The sequence below is a fragment of the Microcaecilia unicolor genome, chromosome 11 (assembly GCF_901765095.1).
Source record: "Microcaecilia unicolor chromosome 11, aMicUni1.1, whole genome shotgun sequence".
In the NCBI taxonomy this organism is placed as follows: Eukaryota; Metazoa; Chordata; class Amphibia; order Gymnophiona; family Siphonopidae; genus Microcaecilia; species Microcaecilia unicolor.
In genome coordinates this window covers 203,364,907-203,383,785 of record NC_044041.1, presented here as the reverse complement: position 1 = coordinate 203,383,785, position 18,879 = coordinate 203,364,907, and the positions used below count along the sequence as shown (strand labels likewise).

Genomic DNA, 18,879 nt, shown 5'->3' with positions numbered 1-18,879 from the left:
TAATTTCTTCATTAGAGGAAAGGATCTTTTGCTAGTTTATTGCCCTGATGTTCCTTTGACAATAGGCTATCAACTTGAACCCCAAAAATACGGGTTGTCGATTCCGATAGATTAATCTCTCTAACTGGAAAGTTTGGTTTATCCAAGGGTGACTGATAGGAGCAACCAATAGGAATTTTGTTTTTTTCCCTTTTTAATTTGTTTATGATCAATAATCCACTCAGTGGTCTCAATACAACATTTCATTTGTTTCAGGGTCTCATCCCAACCACAGGTAACTGGAATCATTACATTTAATACCATCCCGCATATATTAAGGATCTAAAACCTAATTTATCCAGTTGAAAGCCAAACGACCGCAATAAAACATTAAATAAAATGGGAGGGGGAAGACATCTGTGGAACCTCACAATTGGACTTCAGTCTTAGTACATTCTTCATTTTAACCTGATAAAATCTTGTTAAACTATAAAACAGGACAAAACAATACATATCGCCCCAATTTAGCTAAGAATGTTTAATAACATGTTGTGGTCCACCAGGTCGAAGGCACTTGAGGGATCAAATTGAAGAATTTCAATTGTCATCCTTGGCTCAATAATGATTTCCCGAAGGCCACAACAGAGCAAAGAACTGTTTCTGTGCTGTGTTCTCTCTGAAGACCCAACTAAGCTGTATATAAAGTGTTAAATTCATTCAAATATTTATCTAACTGAAATGCCACCCAACCATCTAGGACAAGCGGAGCAAATGTGATGAAGCATGAAAAATTAAGAGCGCAGCACAGAATCAGTTTGAGACTTAAGTGAGGAAGGTGTTGAAATAACACCAAGAATCTTAACAGAATCTTTTTAAAAGGGAGCGAGAGGTCATGAAGTGAAGGGGCATTGCAAATAGTTTTGGATTGCAATGAAGTTGCAAGGGTGTCGAGAGGAAGAATGGAGGGATCATACTCTGGGAATACAGTAGAGGACGGAGCAACAGAGTTAAGGATACGAAAAGGGATTGAGGGGTGATTAAGGGAACGTGATATCTGCCTACCAAGGAAATTTACTTTTGGTACGGCAGATGGCCGGACGGTGTTCTTTGTAGTGAGAATGGAAAAGAGCAAAGTTGTTAGGTGAGTGAGTGAAGTGAGGTGTCACGAGAGCATGGGAAGAGACTGGACTCACACTTGGAAGAGTAGATTGGTTTTAAGCTAGGAAGAAACAGTCATTTACACAGGTAAAGGAAGAGACATCAAACTTTTTGCAAAAGATTTGAATGTCATCCATGCAGCAGAATTGAATATGGGTATAGTCTTGAATGATGGTGAGCAAGGGTGCAAGAAACATATTAGAGGATGGAGCCTTGGGGTATGCCAGGTAGAAGTGCAGTTGAAACAGAGCTGGTAGGAACAGCTGGTATGAGGTAACTGGAGAACCGTACAGGAACAGTACCTGAAATCCCAATAGAACGAAGGCAGTGAAGAAAGGACAGATTGAGAGAGACCAATATAACGAAGCAGTGCTGATCGAGAGAGGTGTGAATGAGGTCGAATAGAGCCAGCAAGAGTTTTGGTGCTGTGATTGGGGTGAAAGCCTGATTAGTAGGGATGAAAGATGTTGCTGTATTCAATATGGTGGACTAATTGAGAATGCACTATCTTCTCCAAAGCTTTGGAGAAGAGTAGGTTTCAGAGAGAATGAAAACTAGATGGCAAGGACAAGTCTAGGTTTTTTTTGTTTGTTTTTTAAAGAAGAAGGCAGTCAAGAGTGTGTTTCCAAGTCATGGGACAATCAGACAGATGATAAAAGGGGAAGAAGATGAGGAACGATTTAATGAGGCCCTTAACCAAGAAGGCCGGCCACAGGTCTTCAGTTGAGGGAGAAGGATTGAGAGAGGTAACTGGGAAGGTTAAAGGAGGGGTAAGGGGAGCAGGGAGATAAGGGGACAAGGTCCAAAGGAGGAGGGAGAGGAGGCAAGGCCTGAAGGAAGGGGGCAAAGGGAGAGCTCAGAGGAAGGGATAGACTGGCTAAGGGAAGAAGAGGGTGGCAGAGGTAGGTGGGCTGAATGAAGTGAAGCAGTTTTTGAATTGCAATGAAGTTGCAAGGGTGTTGAGAGGAAGAATAGAGGGCTCATACTCAGGGAATACAGTAGAGGATGGAGCAACAGAGTTAAGGATACAAAAAAGGGATTGAGGGCGATTAAGGGAGCGTGATATCTGCCTACCAAGGAAATTACTTTTGGTATGGCAGATGGCCTGACGGTGTTTGTAGCGAGAATGGAAAAGAGCAGAGTTGTTAAGTGAGTGCAAGTTGTGCCATCTTCACTCAGCAGAGTGCAATAAGAGCAGAGAAGCCGGGGAACGGGGGAAAAACAGGGAGCAATACAGGGACAGGAGGGAGTTGCTTTGGAGAGAGGGGCAGAAGTTCAAGATTGGGCTCGTGTAGCAGACAAATCCTCAGGTCTCTAGCTGCGTTGCTTGTATAAGCTGCAGGCTTCAACTTAGGTTCAGAAAGGACATGGTTTGCTCCTCTCTCAGGGGACATGAAATGGTGCCCGATGTAGGTCATTATCAAACATATAAATGGCAAGTGACCGACTCACCTGCAAATGCGCAGTAGAGACTTCCCTCTCTGTCCCGCCCTCGCGTCAAGACGTGATGACGTCAGAGGGCGGAACAGAGGGAAACGGAGTCGGCCGCTGGAGCCTGGAAATGAACATCGCGTGCATCAACCTCCACCCTCCCCCCCACCATCCCCGTCGCCGCTCCTGCCCCCTCCACATTGGGCCCCCTGCACTGACCTGACAGCGCCTCTCACCTCCGTGTGGAAGCGCTGCAGTCAGGAGGGAGTTGCTTTGGAGAGGGGGGCATACTGGTCGAGAATGGAGGCCAACAAACTATCAAGCAAGGTGATACGATAGTCAATAGATGATGGGGGGGGGGGGGTGCCAAACAACCAAGGGACGAGGACATACGTAAAGTAGAAGTTTCATTGAGAGAACGGGAGGAAACCAGGAGAGGTGATGGGGTACTGGACGAGGGGGAGAGGGAATGTGGAAAGTAAGGAGATGATGATCCGACCAGGGGATGGGAAAAGTGTGAAGGGAATGGGGAGGGATATGGATAGGAGCAAAGGTGAGGATGAAGTCTAAGGTATTGCCAGCTTTGAGTGGGAATAGAGATGCGTTGTGTGACAATGGGGCTATGGACCAGAGAGAGAGGGGACAAACAGAGGTTAGAAAGGGGGAGATTGACGTCAACGAGTAAAAGGAGTGGTTGGAAAAGGGTGGAACATTCTGAAACGCCAAGAGTTCATCAGTGGAGAGAGTGAAGGGGAGTGATAAAGGATAGCAACATGGTAGTGTGAGGTAGAGAGAGGCGAAGGAGGAGAACCTCAGAAATGGAGAGAGGCTCAATGATGCAGGAGATCAGTGAAAGAAGCAGGTGACCCCGCTCCCACGGTGGGAGGGGTGCTGTAGATGGAGAAACAGGTAGTCTGGTGGGCAGCCGTCAAGCAAGACAGCCGTGTTACCAGGACAGAGCCAGGTTTCTGTAACCAAAAAGAGATCAAGTGCATGGCTGGAGATTAGATTGGACACAATTTGACCGTTGATATAAGGAAATATGATCATGGGATGCCACTTCTCAAAAATGCGCTCTGGCTGCCAATCATCACATAACCTACAAAATTCTGTTACTAGTCCACAAGACTTTAGCTTTTGGTGAACCATTGTACCGTTCATGATGTTTGATTCCATATAGCCCTTCAAGAACCCTTTGGTCTGTTCAGCAACTCATAGTCCCTACATATCACAAACACACCAGACACTCCATCTTTTCAGTCCAAGGACCTCATCTCTGGAACGCTCTTCCTGTACCTTTTTAAGAGTACAATCCTCTCTCTCAGTTTAAGGCTGACCTTAAAACCTACTTACTCGCTGATACCTTCTCTTAATAGCCCTGGCTTGGGCTCACTCCGTGATACTATCTGATCTTTGCAGAGCATCCCCTCTTCTTTCCTTCTGTGCTACCCCACCTTCTCCTATTCATTTGTGTAGTTCTACCTTTTTTTCCTCTTGTTTCTGTCTGTCATGCATGATTTATACCTTTTTTCCTGAGCCAACCCTCTATTATATATTTTAGATTGTAAACCGCCCTGAAGGCTAACTTAGGTCTAAGAGAATGGCCATTGAGAAAATCGACTTTTGGGGAGGGCATGGGGGGGGGATGACACTGGAAGGCATGGGCACAAGCAGTTGAGTGGATGGACGAGTGTGTATGGGTGGAGGAAGCTGAGGACGGAGAAGAACAGGGATCAAGGAGATGTGAGGGAGATGGAGTCCAGAGAAATGGGTAAGGTGTTGAAAAGGAAAAGTAGGACAAGCAGAGTAATGAGGCGGGAGGCGCTCCAAGGAGTGCACAAGGAGCACAACCTGCTCCTTCAGCACGTGCCTGCAATGTAAGCGCTTTGCATCAGATGAAATTAAATAGGTGAGGATATGTATCGTCACCTTATGGCATTCACGGTAGTAGAGCGGAGAGTATGGGCAGAGTGCAGTATAAAGTACAAAACCTGTTAACAGAGAGGAGCAGAAAGTAAACATAAGGAGACCAGAAATCAGCATCAAGTTGGAAATTCAGCCTGGGTTCTCTGTGCTGTTAATAGTTTGTGTGGAACAGTCAAGAGGCACAAAGTGCTGTGGTGCCTTCGATTTCAGAGGCCAGAGCACAACATTACATCTGTCACCACTGCATGTGGTAGGAGTACAAATTGTCTAGGCTGGCAACCTCGCCAGAAAAATGTTGAATCCTGGGAAGTAGGACCAGTTATAGGTCTGTCCTGTGTTGAATAATCCTCAGGCGTAGATTGGTGTTGGCATCGCTTTCTGGAAGGGAGTTTGATTCTGTTCGTTTGTTTCCTTCTTCCATAGGTGAAAATTCAGAGGAGGTAGACTATTTCCAGTTTAGTCAATGTTATTTATTTGCCAATTAGTTTAGTACCATTGCCAGTAACTTCAAAACAAGTGCTTTGTCTGTATCTCTTCTGCATTTCAGAGATGTCCATAAAAATTTTATGTCCTCTGTATCCATCTGCTGGCTGGTTGGCATAAACCCACATGTCTGGACTGGTCTAGTAGGATCAAGGCAAGGAAATGACCAAATAAGACTTGATTTCTCCTTAACCTAAATAGTAACATTTATTTATCTCTTAAATTATTAATCAAAACGTTGATTTTTTTAATACATGGAAATGTGTGTGTGTGGGGGGGGGGGGGGGAACACCATTGAAAGAACCCGAAACTAGTTGCAAGTTGAGCTTTCCCAATTTTGCAGACTGGATGATTATTGACCAGCTTGGGGAGCTCATGGACACATAAGGGAAGCAGCCACATAAATATTGTTCAGGCAGTTAACTGTTTAAAATGATAATCATTTAAACCATTAATTTACACTATTTTCCTCCTTTTAAAATGTAGTTTTCTATGACCAAAGCAAATGCAACTTATTTTTCTACTTGGGTGCAACTGACTTCATCCATGACGTTTGTTTTGTTCTATGGCAGCCCCATAATGCAGTTTACGCCCTTTTTTTTTGTCAACTTCAGTGGGTGCTGAAAGTCCCAACGGGTTCAGATGTTACCTCTTCTCTTATCGGATTACTCTGAATGACTGGATGTTTTAATCTTTCTGATGGTTGTGGTGGAGTAGCCTAATAGTTAGAGAAGCATGCAAAGAACCAGAGAATCTAGTTCAAATCCACTGCAGTTCCTTGTGATCTTGGGCAAGTCACTTAAACCTCCATTGCTTCAGGTACAAACTTAGATTGTGAGCCTTTCAGGGACAGAGAAATACCTACTGTACATGAATGTACACCAATTTGATAGCTTTCAGGCAGTATATAAGTTAGAAGATTACTCAAGTTCTTGCATTCCATCAGCCACAGTACCACTTGGTGTTGACTCACAATTGACTCTGGTCTCAACATGTAGAGATATGTAACAGATATTTCCTTCTCATCCCTCTAGACATGGGGTATATGTATCCTTACTAGCTTATGGAAACTGAGAAACACTGATCCTGCACAGCCCTTTACCAGCAAGTATTTCTCAGTCTCCAGCAGGTGGTAGGACAAGCTATTCTGGTAGGCCAAAGAGTCCTAGGTAGGCTTCATAGGGAATAGGTCGTCTTTGGGGCAGGGGGAGATCTAGAGGAAGGCTTGGACCACTTCACTTGCCCAGTTGTGTCCCAGGTCTTTCCACCCCTTCTCTACCCCTAATGGCTTCCTGTGGGGGGTTGCCTACCTCTGCCCTCCTTCCCTACTTTCTGGGAAGGGGTCCTTGAATGCCTGATTCTGAAGGACATTGCCTGACAAAGCAACTTTTTTCTTTTTTTTTTTGTAAGCGAGAGAGAAATCTGGCTAGAGATTGGAAGGAGCATTGCAACTAGAGAGCTGTTCAGTGCACTAACCTGAAGTGGCAGACAGTGATTGAATTCCCTGTAGTGAGGTGGAGGGAGTAATGCTTGGAAGGCAGATGTTATTTGTCATGCCTAGAGGCTTCTCTTTGGGGGACAGTTGGCACAAGACGCAGAGCTCCAGGCTGAAATGTACCATGACAACACAGAACAAACCCAGCACTGCCTGCAGTGTGAAAGCTGCTAGTTTATTAGCACCATTGTTTGTTTTTTATTTCTCGTTTGTTCACCAGCAAATATTTTCTTACTTATTTGGGGGGGGGGGGGCGGACACCAGAAACATTATATATGAGGAGAGCTAGTAAAGCCCTGCTAACGGCGGGGCAGATGAAATAGCTTCAGGGGATAGAAGCATGAAGGCAGGAAATCTCAGGCATTTTCAAAAAATCTAGGTTTTCCTGGGCTCTAGGAGAGCAGAAGTTCAAGATTGGGCTTGTTGATGCCACTCGTGTAGCAGACAAATCCTCAGGTCTCTAGCTGCGTTGCTTGTATAAGCTGCAGGCTTCAACTTAGGTTCAGAAAGGACATGGTTTGCTCCTCTCTCAGGGGACATGAAATGGTGCCCGATGTAGGTCATTATCAAACATATAAATGGCAAGTGACCAACTCACCTGCAAATGCGCAGTAGAGACTTCCCTCTCTGTCCCGCCCTCGCGTCAAGACGTGATGACGACAGAGGGCGGAACAGAGGGAAACGGAGTTGGCCGCTGGAGCCTGGAAACGAACATCGCGTGCATCAACCTCCACCCTGCCCCCTCCACATCGGGCCCCCTGCGCCTGCAGCGCTTTCACACGGAGGTGAGAGGCGTTGTCAGGTCAATGCAGGGGGCCCGGCACGGAGGGGAGAGGGAGTGGCGGCGAGGAGGGTAGCTGGAAATCTCGCCCGTTTTAACGGGCTTAATGGCTAGTGTATTATAAGACACACAAATTCCAAATATCAAGAACAAACTATATTTTTTTATTGCTTTTTAGGTTGCAAACTGCTATATAAACATGATTTGGCCAAACGCTGGGGAAACCACTGTAAGATGTGCAGTTACTGTCTGCAGACATCTCCCAAATTAGTGCAAAATCATTTTGGTGGGAAAATGGAAGAGTTTTGTGGTGAAGAATGTATGTCCAAGTTCACAGTCTTATTTTACCAGGTAACTTATTTTTATAAAGTCCTATTGCCTGTTTACATAAGAACGTAACCGTTGCCATTCAGACTGAAAGTCCATGAAGCCCAGTATCCTGTTTCCAGCAGTGGCCAATCCAGGTCACAAGTACCTGGCAAGATCCCAGAACAGTAAAACAGATTTTATGCTACTTATCCTAGAAATAAGCAGTAGATTTTCCCAAGTCCATCTTCACTCTATTTCTCAAGCTACTAGAGCTAGTAGCTTGAGAAATAGAGTATTTATGTGTAGTTTTGAGCCCTCTCCATCCCTGTTTGCGTTCCCCCCCCCCTCTTAGAACCAGTTTTTGAGCAGTGCTCCTTAGGCTCAGTGTGTAAAGTGTAATTAAAGCTCTGCTTGCCTGTACCACACATGGGAACCTGCTTGAGTTGTGCTGTACCTATTTTCATTTGGGGTCAATATCCAAAGATTTAGGAAACTAAAATTTAGCTTTAGCTGTGTAAATTGAGACAAGGTGGGTCATGGATTTGATAAACCACCTTTCTGTAGTACAACAAAAATGCTTTACATTTATTATATGTGAACTTTATTTATTTTATTTATTGCATTTGTATCCCACATTTTCCCACCTCTTTGCAGGCTCAATGTGGCTTACAATACATCATGAATGGTGGACATAAATTAGAAAATAGACATTTAATGATACAGAAGGATCTTGGGTAACATGATAATGATAAAACATGATAGTAGTATAACAAGCAACTATTATAAGACAGTTCTGAATAAGTGTGGAGGAGTTATGTGTATTCACATTGGTTGATCTTTGTTAAAGAGATGGGTCTTCAGTAGTTTGCGGAAGTTCCCCTCCTTTCTCCTTCCTGATGTGGCTAAAATGTGTGTGGCTGCCTTGGGTTGTACCTGTGGCAGGGTTTATTTGGTTTTTTTTTTTAATTACATTGCTTCCCACTATTCCAGAACCTATGGGATAGTTGAGTCCATCAACCAGCAGGTGGAGAAGAGAGAACTGAAAATTGATCTGAGACGCATCTCTCTTGGCATCCAGTCCAACTCCTTAGTATTTTCTATCTCTAGCAGGTGGATGGACACACTTTTCAGCCTCTGGCTTTGAGTGATTTGCTCTTGGTCCAGTTGCTCAACTGGTCCCCAATTGAGCTTTGCGGGTGACTTGTCTGCAGAGTCATATCTGGAGGTCTTTAGATCCCTTTCTGCAAATTTACTTCTTCCCTCCCTTTACCTTCCCCGTTTCCTGTGGAGCTCTCCTTTTTACTAGGAAAGAGGTTGCTGGAGAGCGTGGGACAGAGTATCAGTCCTGAGCCCTTCTCAGTCCCTTTCTTACTTATTTTGACTCCTGGCTTTCCTTTTTTCTTGAACCTCTCATTCTTGGGGATTTTAACATTTATGCTAATGATCCCTCTGACTCTTATCCCCCTCTTTCTCGCTTTAACATCCTCCTTCAGTCTTCAGCTGTGCTCCACTACCCCTACTCTCCAGAATGGCCACTGTCTCTTGATATTGTCTTCTCCAACTGCTCACTCTCTCCAGTTTCTGCACCTCAGTTCTTCCTCTCTCTGACCGTCATCTGATAACTTTCACACTTAAATACCCCCCCCCCCACCACAGTCTCGTTCAATCTCCCCTCTTCTCAACCAATATGTTATCCAAATCTGTCAATGAGGCTGTCTCTTCCTATAATACTATTTTCTTCTGTACTCTGGATGCTTTTACTCCTCCCATTCCCAGTTCTATAACACATACCAAACCCCGGCTGACCACTAGAATCCTTTACCTACGTCCCTGTGCCTGATCTGCTGAACGCTTTTTGCTGAAGTCTGTGCCCATGCTGACATTATACATTTTAAATTCTTGCTGACCTCTTTCCAGTCTGCTCTTTCATTTGCTAAACAGGACTACTACATCCACTTGACAGATTCTTGTGGCTCAAACTCCCAGACACACTGAACTCTCTCCTTAAAGTGGCTTCACCTCCAATGCACCCCCCTCTTCACTTTAGCCCCAGGCTATGGCTGAGTACTTTCATGACAAGGTTCACAAGATTAACCTTGAGTTCTCAACCAAGTCATCCCCACCTCTCCTTCCCCCAGTCCAATTTGTGAATCCTCTTTTCAACCCTTGCCTCCTTTTCTTCATTTTTCTGAAATCACTGAAGAAGAAACTGCACATTATCTTTCTTTCTCCAGACTGTGTTCCTTTGATCCTATTCCCACCCATCTTCTCAGCACTATCTCTCCTACTGTCAACCCTTCTGTCATATCCTCAATCTTTCCACTGCAATTGTTTTTAATGCCTTCAAACATGCTGTAGTTACACCACTCCTCAAAAAATCTTCATTAGATCCTACCTGCCCTTCCAACTATCTCCCCATCTCTCTCCTCCGTGCACCATAACGCCTGGAATAGACTTCCTGAGTCAGTACGTCAAGCTCCAACTCTGGCCTTCTTCAGATCTAGGCTAAAAGCCTAATTCGAGGTTGCTTTTAACTCCTATTCACTTGTTCAGTACCCATGTCTGTTTTATTATTCCCTTATCCCTTATTTGTTCTGTTTTTGGGTCTTGATTAGATTGTAAGTCCTGCTCTTGAGATGCGCTTGGGCATCCCACTTCTTTCTCTTATGTATTTTTATAGATGGCCAAGTGTGATGGCTGTAAGCGGCAGGGTAAGCTCAGCGAGTCTCTGAAATGGCGAGGGGAGATCAAGCATTTCTGTAACCTGCTTTGCATTTTAATGTTCTGCAATCAGCAGAGTACATCTGATTCCACACCTCAGAACAACACAGGTAAACTGGTATGATGCAGATCATGCTTCTTTTCTGTGACTAACTTTACAATATTTTTCACCTATGTTGCCTGCTTTCAAATTGAGACGGGGAGATGGAGACGGTAAACTGATGTACTAAGGTGCAGGTGTAGTATATATCCAACAGCCTGCTCACACATGCTGTGATACTACAAAGTGCCAAATCATTGGATGGGATTGTCAGGCATGCAGTGGATCCTGCAGGCAAAATTTATTTAAATCTTTTTTTTTTTCCCTCCCTTCAGCAAATGTATCGGTGGCTCAGACTGCTTCGACAGCATCATCGCCTTCTGTGAAGAAGGATTCGACTCCAGTGATAGCAAATGTGGTGTCACTGGCTAGTGCTCCTGCAGCACAGCCTACAGTTAATTCTAACAATGCATTACAAGGTATAGCAGCATCGTGTACTCGTAGTTGGGGTACAGTTGCCCCTTTAAAGAGGAAAAGTTGTATTCTTGTACATCTCCCCCCCCCCCCCCCCCCCCCCCAAATACTTTTGAAGCCTTTTTATAATACCATAGAAAATTGGCATTTTACTATATTGGGTCCAGATTTCTTGCTGTTTAAAACAAGAGGAAAAAAGGTGCATTTTGAAAATGTTTTTACTTAGAAATAAATTGCTTTGCGCTGCAATGTGTACACTGTGTGTTTTTGACATTTCAGCAGCCTGAGGTGGTGGCGGCCAGCGTTATGTTACATAGAAACTTGCTATACCGCCTTTGTTATAAACAAAAATTAGTATACACTTAGAGTTGTCTGTTCTTCACGTGACATACATTTACTTGAAAGGGTGAACAGGGTGAAAACACGTTAATCCCTCCCTCAGTCTTCTATCTAACTTGTAAAGGAAGCCAGTTGGCAGAAACCATTCAGTTTGCTGATCTGTGCCATGATCTGAGCAGAGTTGTGGGAAGTGTTTTCCTTAAGATGTGGTAGGAATAAAGGGATTTCAGGATCAAAATCCAGTGTGTTAACATGCAGTGTAATATATTGACTGGTGTAGATTCATGGTGTTAAGTTCTTTTCTTGTGTGTTAATAGGTGCAGTACCTACAGTGACAGCAAAGATCATTGGTGATGTAAGTGTGCATGTATTTTTTTTATACAGAGATATGACATTTTTTTAATTGGCTCCACCAAAGAAATGTGCAGACTTCTATTCTTAGAAAGTCCAAATTATTATCTGGGCATGACTTCTGAAAAACTGAGTATCTATGACAGAGGAGACAGGTAATGACTGGGCAGACTGAATGCTATTTTGATGCCATCTGTTTTGTTTCTGTGAACCCAAATCTACTATGACTAGGCGGACAACTGTGGAGCGGAGGAGTAGCCTAGTGGTTAGTGCAGCAGACTTTGATCCTGGGGGACTGGGTTCAGTTCCCACTGCAGCTCCTTGTGACCTCGGGCAATTCAGTTAACCCGCCATTGCCCCAGGTACAAATAAGTACTTGTGTATACTGTGTAGTTGCAAAAACCACAGACAGGCAGTATATCAAGTCCCAGTTCCCTTTCCCTTGTATTGAGACAGAGAACAGCAGAGACTATTTCTGCAAATGCCCTTAATCTGGCTGCCTTTTATTTATTTTTAAAGAGTGCACCATTCAGATTAAAATAATAAAATAAAAATATTTAGATGGTTGTATGTTATGTAGCTCATTCCTATTTTACTATTACAGATCTGAACATAATACAGAGAGAGGTGGCTAAATGTTGTTGGGGTGATAGGAAGTCAAAGATAAGAATATATGATAAATGGCAACAGGGTCAGCAGTGATCTGCTACCAATACAATATAATGTGTGCTTCTGCCCTGCAAAGTCCCATTTGAGTTCTATGCGGTTTACAGATCACAAGAAGCTGGGCAGACCCCAAGAAAATACAATTTATGTAAAAGATTTTGAATCCACATCATCTACTATGACAAAGTTACAATTCATTAAAAAAAAAAAAAGCTCTTAAAGATGAGTTTTAAGTGTCTTTCTAAATGAGAAATATCTGCCAAATCTTTAAAGAGAAAGTGAATGTATCAGATAAACTTTTAAACCAGTATTATTAGGAAAAGGGATGGAAGACAAACATGAGGATATTATAATGCCGTTGTATCGCTCCATGGTGAGACCTCACCTCGAGTATTGTGTTCAGTTCTGGTCGCCGCATCTCAAAAAAAAATATAAAGGAATTGGAGAAGGTGCAGAGAAGGGCGATGAAAATGGTAAAAGGGATGGGAGGACTTCCCTATGAGGAAAGGCTAAGACAGTTAGGGCTCTTCAGCTTGGAGAAGAGGCGGCTGAGGGGTGATATAATAGAAGTCTACAAGATAATGAGTGGAATGGAGCATTTGTTTACACTTCTAACAATAATAGAACCAGGGGACATAAGATGAAGCTAGAATGTGGTAGGTTTAAAATAAATAGGAGAGAGTTTTTCTTTACTCAGCGCGTAGTTAGACTCTGGAACTTGTTGCCGGAGAATGTAGTGATAGCAGTTGGCCTTGCTGAGTTTAAAGGGGGTTTGGACAGATTCCTGAAGGAGAAGTCCATTGAACATTATTAATTTAAATTTTTGTTTTGTTTTTGGGTTTTTGCCGAGTTCTTGAGGCCTGGATTGGCCACTGTCGGAGACAGGATGCTGGGCTTGATGGACCCTTGGTCTTTTCCCAGTATGGCGGTGCTTATGTACTTATGCTGTTGCATCTCTTATAGCATACGTTATTCCAAATACGGAGCCTGCTGGTATTATCAATCGTGCAAAACGCTTGTAATTTTCGATAATTTGTCGATATACAATGTATTCAATACTACTTTATAATTATACAAAATGAAAAAAAAAGCAACTACTTAGCTTGCAAAAGCAGTCACAGCGCTGTGTCCATGATCTAACACCCACTCTAGTGTATAAATTGCATTTCAGTCCCCCAGACTTGCTTCCAGGGTTTCTTCTTAGTCGCATAGTGGTATTTTAAGATTTTTGTATGATTATAAAGTAGTATTGAATACATTGTATATTGACAAATTAGCAAAAATTACAAGCATTTTGCACATGATTGATAACAGCAGGCAGATTTGGAATAGGGTATGCTATAAGAGATCCAATAGCCTGGTTTAAGTTTATCTGATGCATTTGCTTTACCTTGATTGGTTGCTTGAATAGTAGCCACATGTATTAGACTCTCCCATTTGCTTTGTATTATGACCCTGAGGAGTTGGTTTATATAGAATTCCCCTTATTTTTTGAGATATTTAAAGGGAGCAAATTCCAGCAATGGGGGGACTAATAAAACTCCACCAAAAAAAAAAAAAATACAGACACAGGGGAGTGTCAGGATTCAGCCCCATACCAGGCTTCTTGCATGTGGTTGGGGCTAGTGTATCCGGTTCCTCCTATTTGGCAGCAGCAGTGCAGTCAGCCTTGGTCAGGTGATCAAGGTGGCAAAATTGGATGGAGACTTTGATTTTCTTTTGGAGTGTTTTCTCTGTTTAGTCCTATGGGTCATCTGCTTTGCTAGGCGTAGACTGGTTTCCTGAGGACTGCACAACCCACTTATAGTCTCACTTGAAGCTCAGTGTGTTCTCAGTTTCTGTCTGCTTGTCGGAGTTCATAACCCATCTGTGCCGGTCTAGAGGGACTAAAGGAAAGCCAATTAAGTAAGATCTAATTGTTCCTTCCATTCAGCTTTTGATATTTATGGTTAACAACCCCCCCCCCCCCCCCAACATCCTGTCCCTCTGTCTGGGTCCTTGCTGACAGACTATATTACTACTACTATTATTACTATTTAGCATTTCTATAGCGCTACAAGGCATACGCAGCGCTGCACAAACATAGAAGAAAGACAGTCCCTGCTCAAAGAGCTTACAATCTATATGTCCTTATCTCTGCTTAGGTTGCCTTTCCCTTCTCTTTTCCCCCTGTTTTACCCCAAGTATTCGCTTATTCTTGTATGTTAGTTTGTTCTCCTTCCTATCTAATTTTGTAGTTCTTTTTCTTATTTCCCTGGGCACCCTTATCCCCATGATTCAGGAACAAAATTGGCTATGCCATCTGAACTTGAAGGATACTTGTACTCGTATCCCGATATGTCCAAGTCACAGGAAGTATCTTCAATTTTGACTGGGGACATACCGTTTTCAGTACCGTGGTTGAAGCATCTCTACACATACTGGGAGTCTGTGTTTCCCTGCCTGGACGATTGGTTGGTGAAGAGCACGTCGAAGGAGGGTGCTCAAGAGTCTGAGGAGAACTATTTGGGTGCTGGAGCTACTAGGGTCCGTTATCACCGGTTCAGCAATTGGAATTCATAGGAGCCCTGATAGATATGGATTCAAGCATGAGTCTTTCTCTCTCTGATACTGACAGACACTCTTGCTGTCATTGCTGAGCAGGTTTGCAGAAGCCAACAGGTCATGGCTTGCCAGATGCTGAGGTGGTTAGGCTACATGGCCTCCACGGTGCATGTCATCCCATGGCACGTCTCCCATATGAGATCTGATCAATGAACCCTAGCTTCCCAGTAGTCTCGGACCAATAGGAACCTAGCAGATGTTATCCGAATCATCCCAGAGCTGGCTCGATCCCTCCTCTGGTGGACCATTCAGTCTAGTTTGATCTTGGGACTACAATTCCAAATTCTTCACCCCAGAAGGTGTTGACAAAGGATGCATCCAACCTAGAGTGGGAGGCTTATTTAGGTGAGCTTCACATTCAAGGTCCTTGGTCAGCCTAGGAGAGGCAGCTGTAGATCAACTTCCTGGAGCTCCGGGCAATTTGGAATGCCGTAAAAGCTTTCAGAGATCAGTTGCTCAACCAAATTGTACTCATAACAAACGGACAATCAGGTTGCAATGTTATGTCAACCAAGCAGGGGGGTATAGGATCCTACCCTCTGTGTCTGGAGGCTGTAAGGATGTGGAACTGGGCTGTCCAGCGCAGGATAGTCCTCCAGTCATGTACCTGGTGGGAAAGTGCAACAGCCTGGTCGACGGATTGAGCAGAGTAATGCAACCATATGAGTGGTCTGTCTGCATGGGTGTTGCCTATGAGATTTCCCAAGTGGGGCACTCCCTTGGTGGATCTCTTTGCCTCTCATTACAATTGCAAGATCCTTCAGTACTGCTATAGGCTCAGATCGCATGAGACACTAGTGTCAGATTCCTTCCGCCTTCATTGGGGGACAGGTCTTCTATATGTGCGTTCTCTCATCCCTCAAGTGGGGAAGACTTTGCTGAAATTCAAGCAGGACAGGGGAACTTGATGCTGATCACCCCATATTGGCCCAGGCATATATGGTTTCCATTTCATCTGGAATTATCCTCCAAACATCCGTGGATATTGGACTGTTTTCTGACCCTCGTAACGCAGAACAAGGGATCTCTTCTGTATCTCATCCTCCAGTCTCTGGCTCTCACAGCCTGGATGTTGAGGGTGTAGAATTTGCTTTCTTGAATCTCCCAGAGGGTGTTTCCAAGGTTTTAGGAAATACTCTACTAATAGGTGTTTTGCTTTCAGATGGAGGAGGTTTGCTCTTTGGCATGAGAGCAAGGCCCTAGATCCTTTTTCTTCTCCTACACTGAACCTGCTTGAATACCTTCTACACCTCTCTGGGTTTGGTCTTGAGAGTCTGTGCAATTAGTGCTTATTGTGTAGAGGTTAAGCCCATCTCTGGATAGCCTCTGGTTGTTCAATTCATGTGATGTTTACTTTTAACAAAACCCCTGTTCAAACCTCTGCTGGTGTCATAGGACCTCAGTGTCATGCTTATGAAAGCTCCTTTTGAGCTACTGGATTCCTGTCCTCCATGTTGGTTAAAAGAGATTTTCAAAAACAAAACAAAGAAAAATGGAAATTCTTATTCTTTCTTGTAGAAAATGCTACTTTACTCCATTTTGCCACATGTAGGCAGCAGCGGTGTTGCTTGAGTATGCAGCACATAATTAAGCTGTGAAATTTTTTGTCTGGGAACATGGTTAAGTTGACTAGCCTAGCAGGTTTCAAAAGAGGTTTGGACAAAATCCTGGAGGAAATGTTATTTGAAATGAGCTGTGAGATCTACTTATGGTTGACTCAGATTGGCCACTATCAAGATGCTGGGCTTGATAGACCTTGGTCTGATTCTCTTATGTTTAAAATTCTTTAAATTCGGATATTATTTTAATTTGTTTTTATTAACAGTAAAACTAATAGTACTGAATTTTTTCATTAAGATGCCTTTATGAAGAGATTGTGTCCGGACAAAATGGCTACGAGAGGGTTTGGGGGGATTGTTTTTTATTTTGTATGGGAAGTGTTCTGTAAAATTCGTAGACCTAGTAAAACAACAGTTTAAGTGTGGTGATGTTTACTGTTTCATAATCTTGTCTTTTTTCTATCAGGCTAGCACCCAGACAGATGCTCTAAAGCTGCCCTCTTCACTACCTCCCAGACTTCTAAAGAATAAGGCACTGCTGTGCAAACCAATCACACAGACCAAGGCGACCTCCTGTAAACCTCATACGCAGAGCAAAGAGTGTCAGACAGGTATGTGGTGTGCTTTCAAAATGTATCCTGAAGGCCTCTTTTAATTTAGTTAACTAAATAGTGAAAAACATCTCTTGGTTAGGGAAATTAAGATAGCAGGGAAAGAAGATTGCAGAGGTTTAGGAGGGAAAGGGGAGAAAGATTGTATAGGAAGGAAAGTGGAGGAGGTGACAAATACAGCAAGGCAATTAGCTGGATTGAAGAGGTGGGGTATATGTTTAGATAGGAACACAAGCATTAAAATTATTGAAGGCACAATATACAGAAGATGGCAAAAGTGGAGAACTTGCTAGGCGCAAGGGTTAGAACTAAGATCAACAATGTTCTGGCAGCTTATTTTCTGACTTCTGAGAAGTCATCCAAAGATTGGTAGGAGGTAGGGAAAGACATGACATGAACAAGATAAGTGAAATGAGCTGAAGATTGTTTCACTGCTTTTTTTTGTCTTAATATTGAGTGATGTACAAGCCTACAACTTAAACTAAAAGCTGTTTCCATAGTGTCCCACAGATCAATCCAGTGACTTTTGGGTTGTATCCCTCTACCAGCAGATGGAGATAGAGAGAACTTCAGAGATAGCTATATGTGGTCATGTGCAGCTGTGCAGACAGCTTCTCTTCCGTATTCTATCTAGCAGGTGGAAGGTCATACCTGTGTAGCTGTGGATTGATCTGACTCGTAGCCCATCCCCCGGGTCTCTGTTGATCGGGGTTGAGGTCCTAGGTCTTGGGATATCTGGTGTATACCTGGTAGTACCAGGTCCCTACCACTAACGGCTCCTCTGTGTTCCAGGGCATCTGTGCCTTGATTTGTCTTGTCCCAGTTATTCTCTTTTGCCTCCTCGGGGGGGGGGGGGGGGGGGGGGGAGAGGGGGGGAGGGAGGGAGAAATAGGCCGTGGAGGTAAGCAGTTGCTGGGCCGTTTAAAAAAAGATGTTCAGCGCTGGAAGCTCTGCAAGAGAGGGTCCACAGCGTCCGCCCTGCAGGTCACCCGATGTTGGCACTGTCAGAAGTCACGAAACGCTGTTCTTGGTGTGGGAGAAGCCAATTCCAGTTTTGGCGGGAACCTCGGACCTGCCTATAGCGCTCCTTGCTGTGGACGCCATTTTTTCTGCACTTCTGTGTTCAGCACTGCCTCATTCTGAACAGCACGTGGCAGTGGGAAAGGTACAGACTGAGCAGAGTTCTGTCAGATCCCTGTCTGAGAGAACCAGCAGACTCTCTTGGGGGGGTAATGGCGCTCCAAAATGGGTAGGGGGTTCTCAGTGTCCGGACACCTCCCCCTCCCCTCCGGGATCACTTGCCTTACCACAACTGCTCTTGGCCAAGTGGCCCTGGGTTGAGGCCTTTGATTTGGATGCCACCTCCACTGCATCGGATGCAGATGATGCCCTCCTTTCCAGGGGACACCCCCCTGGACCCACTGACCCCCTAGAAGATGGGGAACTGCCGACAGAAGAGGGGGTTGACCCCACGGCGGCACGTTTATTTCGAAAAGAGGAACTTTGCGCACTGATTATCATGGCACGCGAGATTTTGAATATCTCCTCACCTGAGTCCACGGCCGGGCCAGTGCCTACCCTTCTCTGTCATGTCAGGGACCAAAAGCCCTGCAAAATCATTTCAGATCCATGAGGCTATGAAGATCCTCAGCACAATGGGATACTTGGCACTGAGGGTGGCGCGGGCTATGGCACACCTCTGCTCTCTTCCAGCGTCTGATTTGGAGTCCCTAAGACTTCCTACTGTAGACTCTTTGATCACAGGTCATGAAGAAGACAACTTTACCGGTTGGGGGTGGTACATCTCTTAAGGATCCTCAAGACCATAAGTTGGAGTCATCATTCAAACTTTCTTTTGAGGTGGCGGCATTAAGCCTTCAGGCGTCCGTGTGTGTCTCCTATGCAGTCCAAGCATGCCTCTCGTGGGTATAAAGGCCTCCTCTGCAGATGAG

The 18,879-nt window shown here is 44.2% G+C and overlaps 1 protein-coding gene across 2 annotated transcripts in view; it reads left to right on the top strand.

Moving 5' to 3' along the window:
- LOC115480035 (zinc finger MYM-type protein 4-like) overlaps window positions 1-18,879 on the top strand; it is a 129,493-nt gene that overhangs the window by 69,093 nt on the left and 41,521 nt on the right. For both annotated transcript variants that reach the window (XM_030218428.1, XM_030218427.1), the window contains exons 14-18: window positions 7,432-7,604; window positions 10,243-10,393; window positions 10,659-10,802; window positions 11,454-11,491; window positions 16,783-16,927. In XM_030218428.1, coding sequence (XP_030074288.1) covers window positions 7,432-7,604; window positions 10,243-10,393; window positions 10,659-10,802; window positions 11,454-11,491; window positions 16,783-16,927 — 651 coding nt within the window. The remainder of the gene's footprint in view (window positions 1-7,431; window positions 7,605-10,242; window positions 10,394-10,658; window positions 10,803-11,453; window positions 11,492-16,782; window positions 16,928-18,879) is intronic.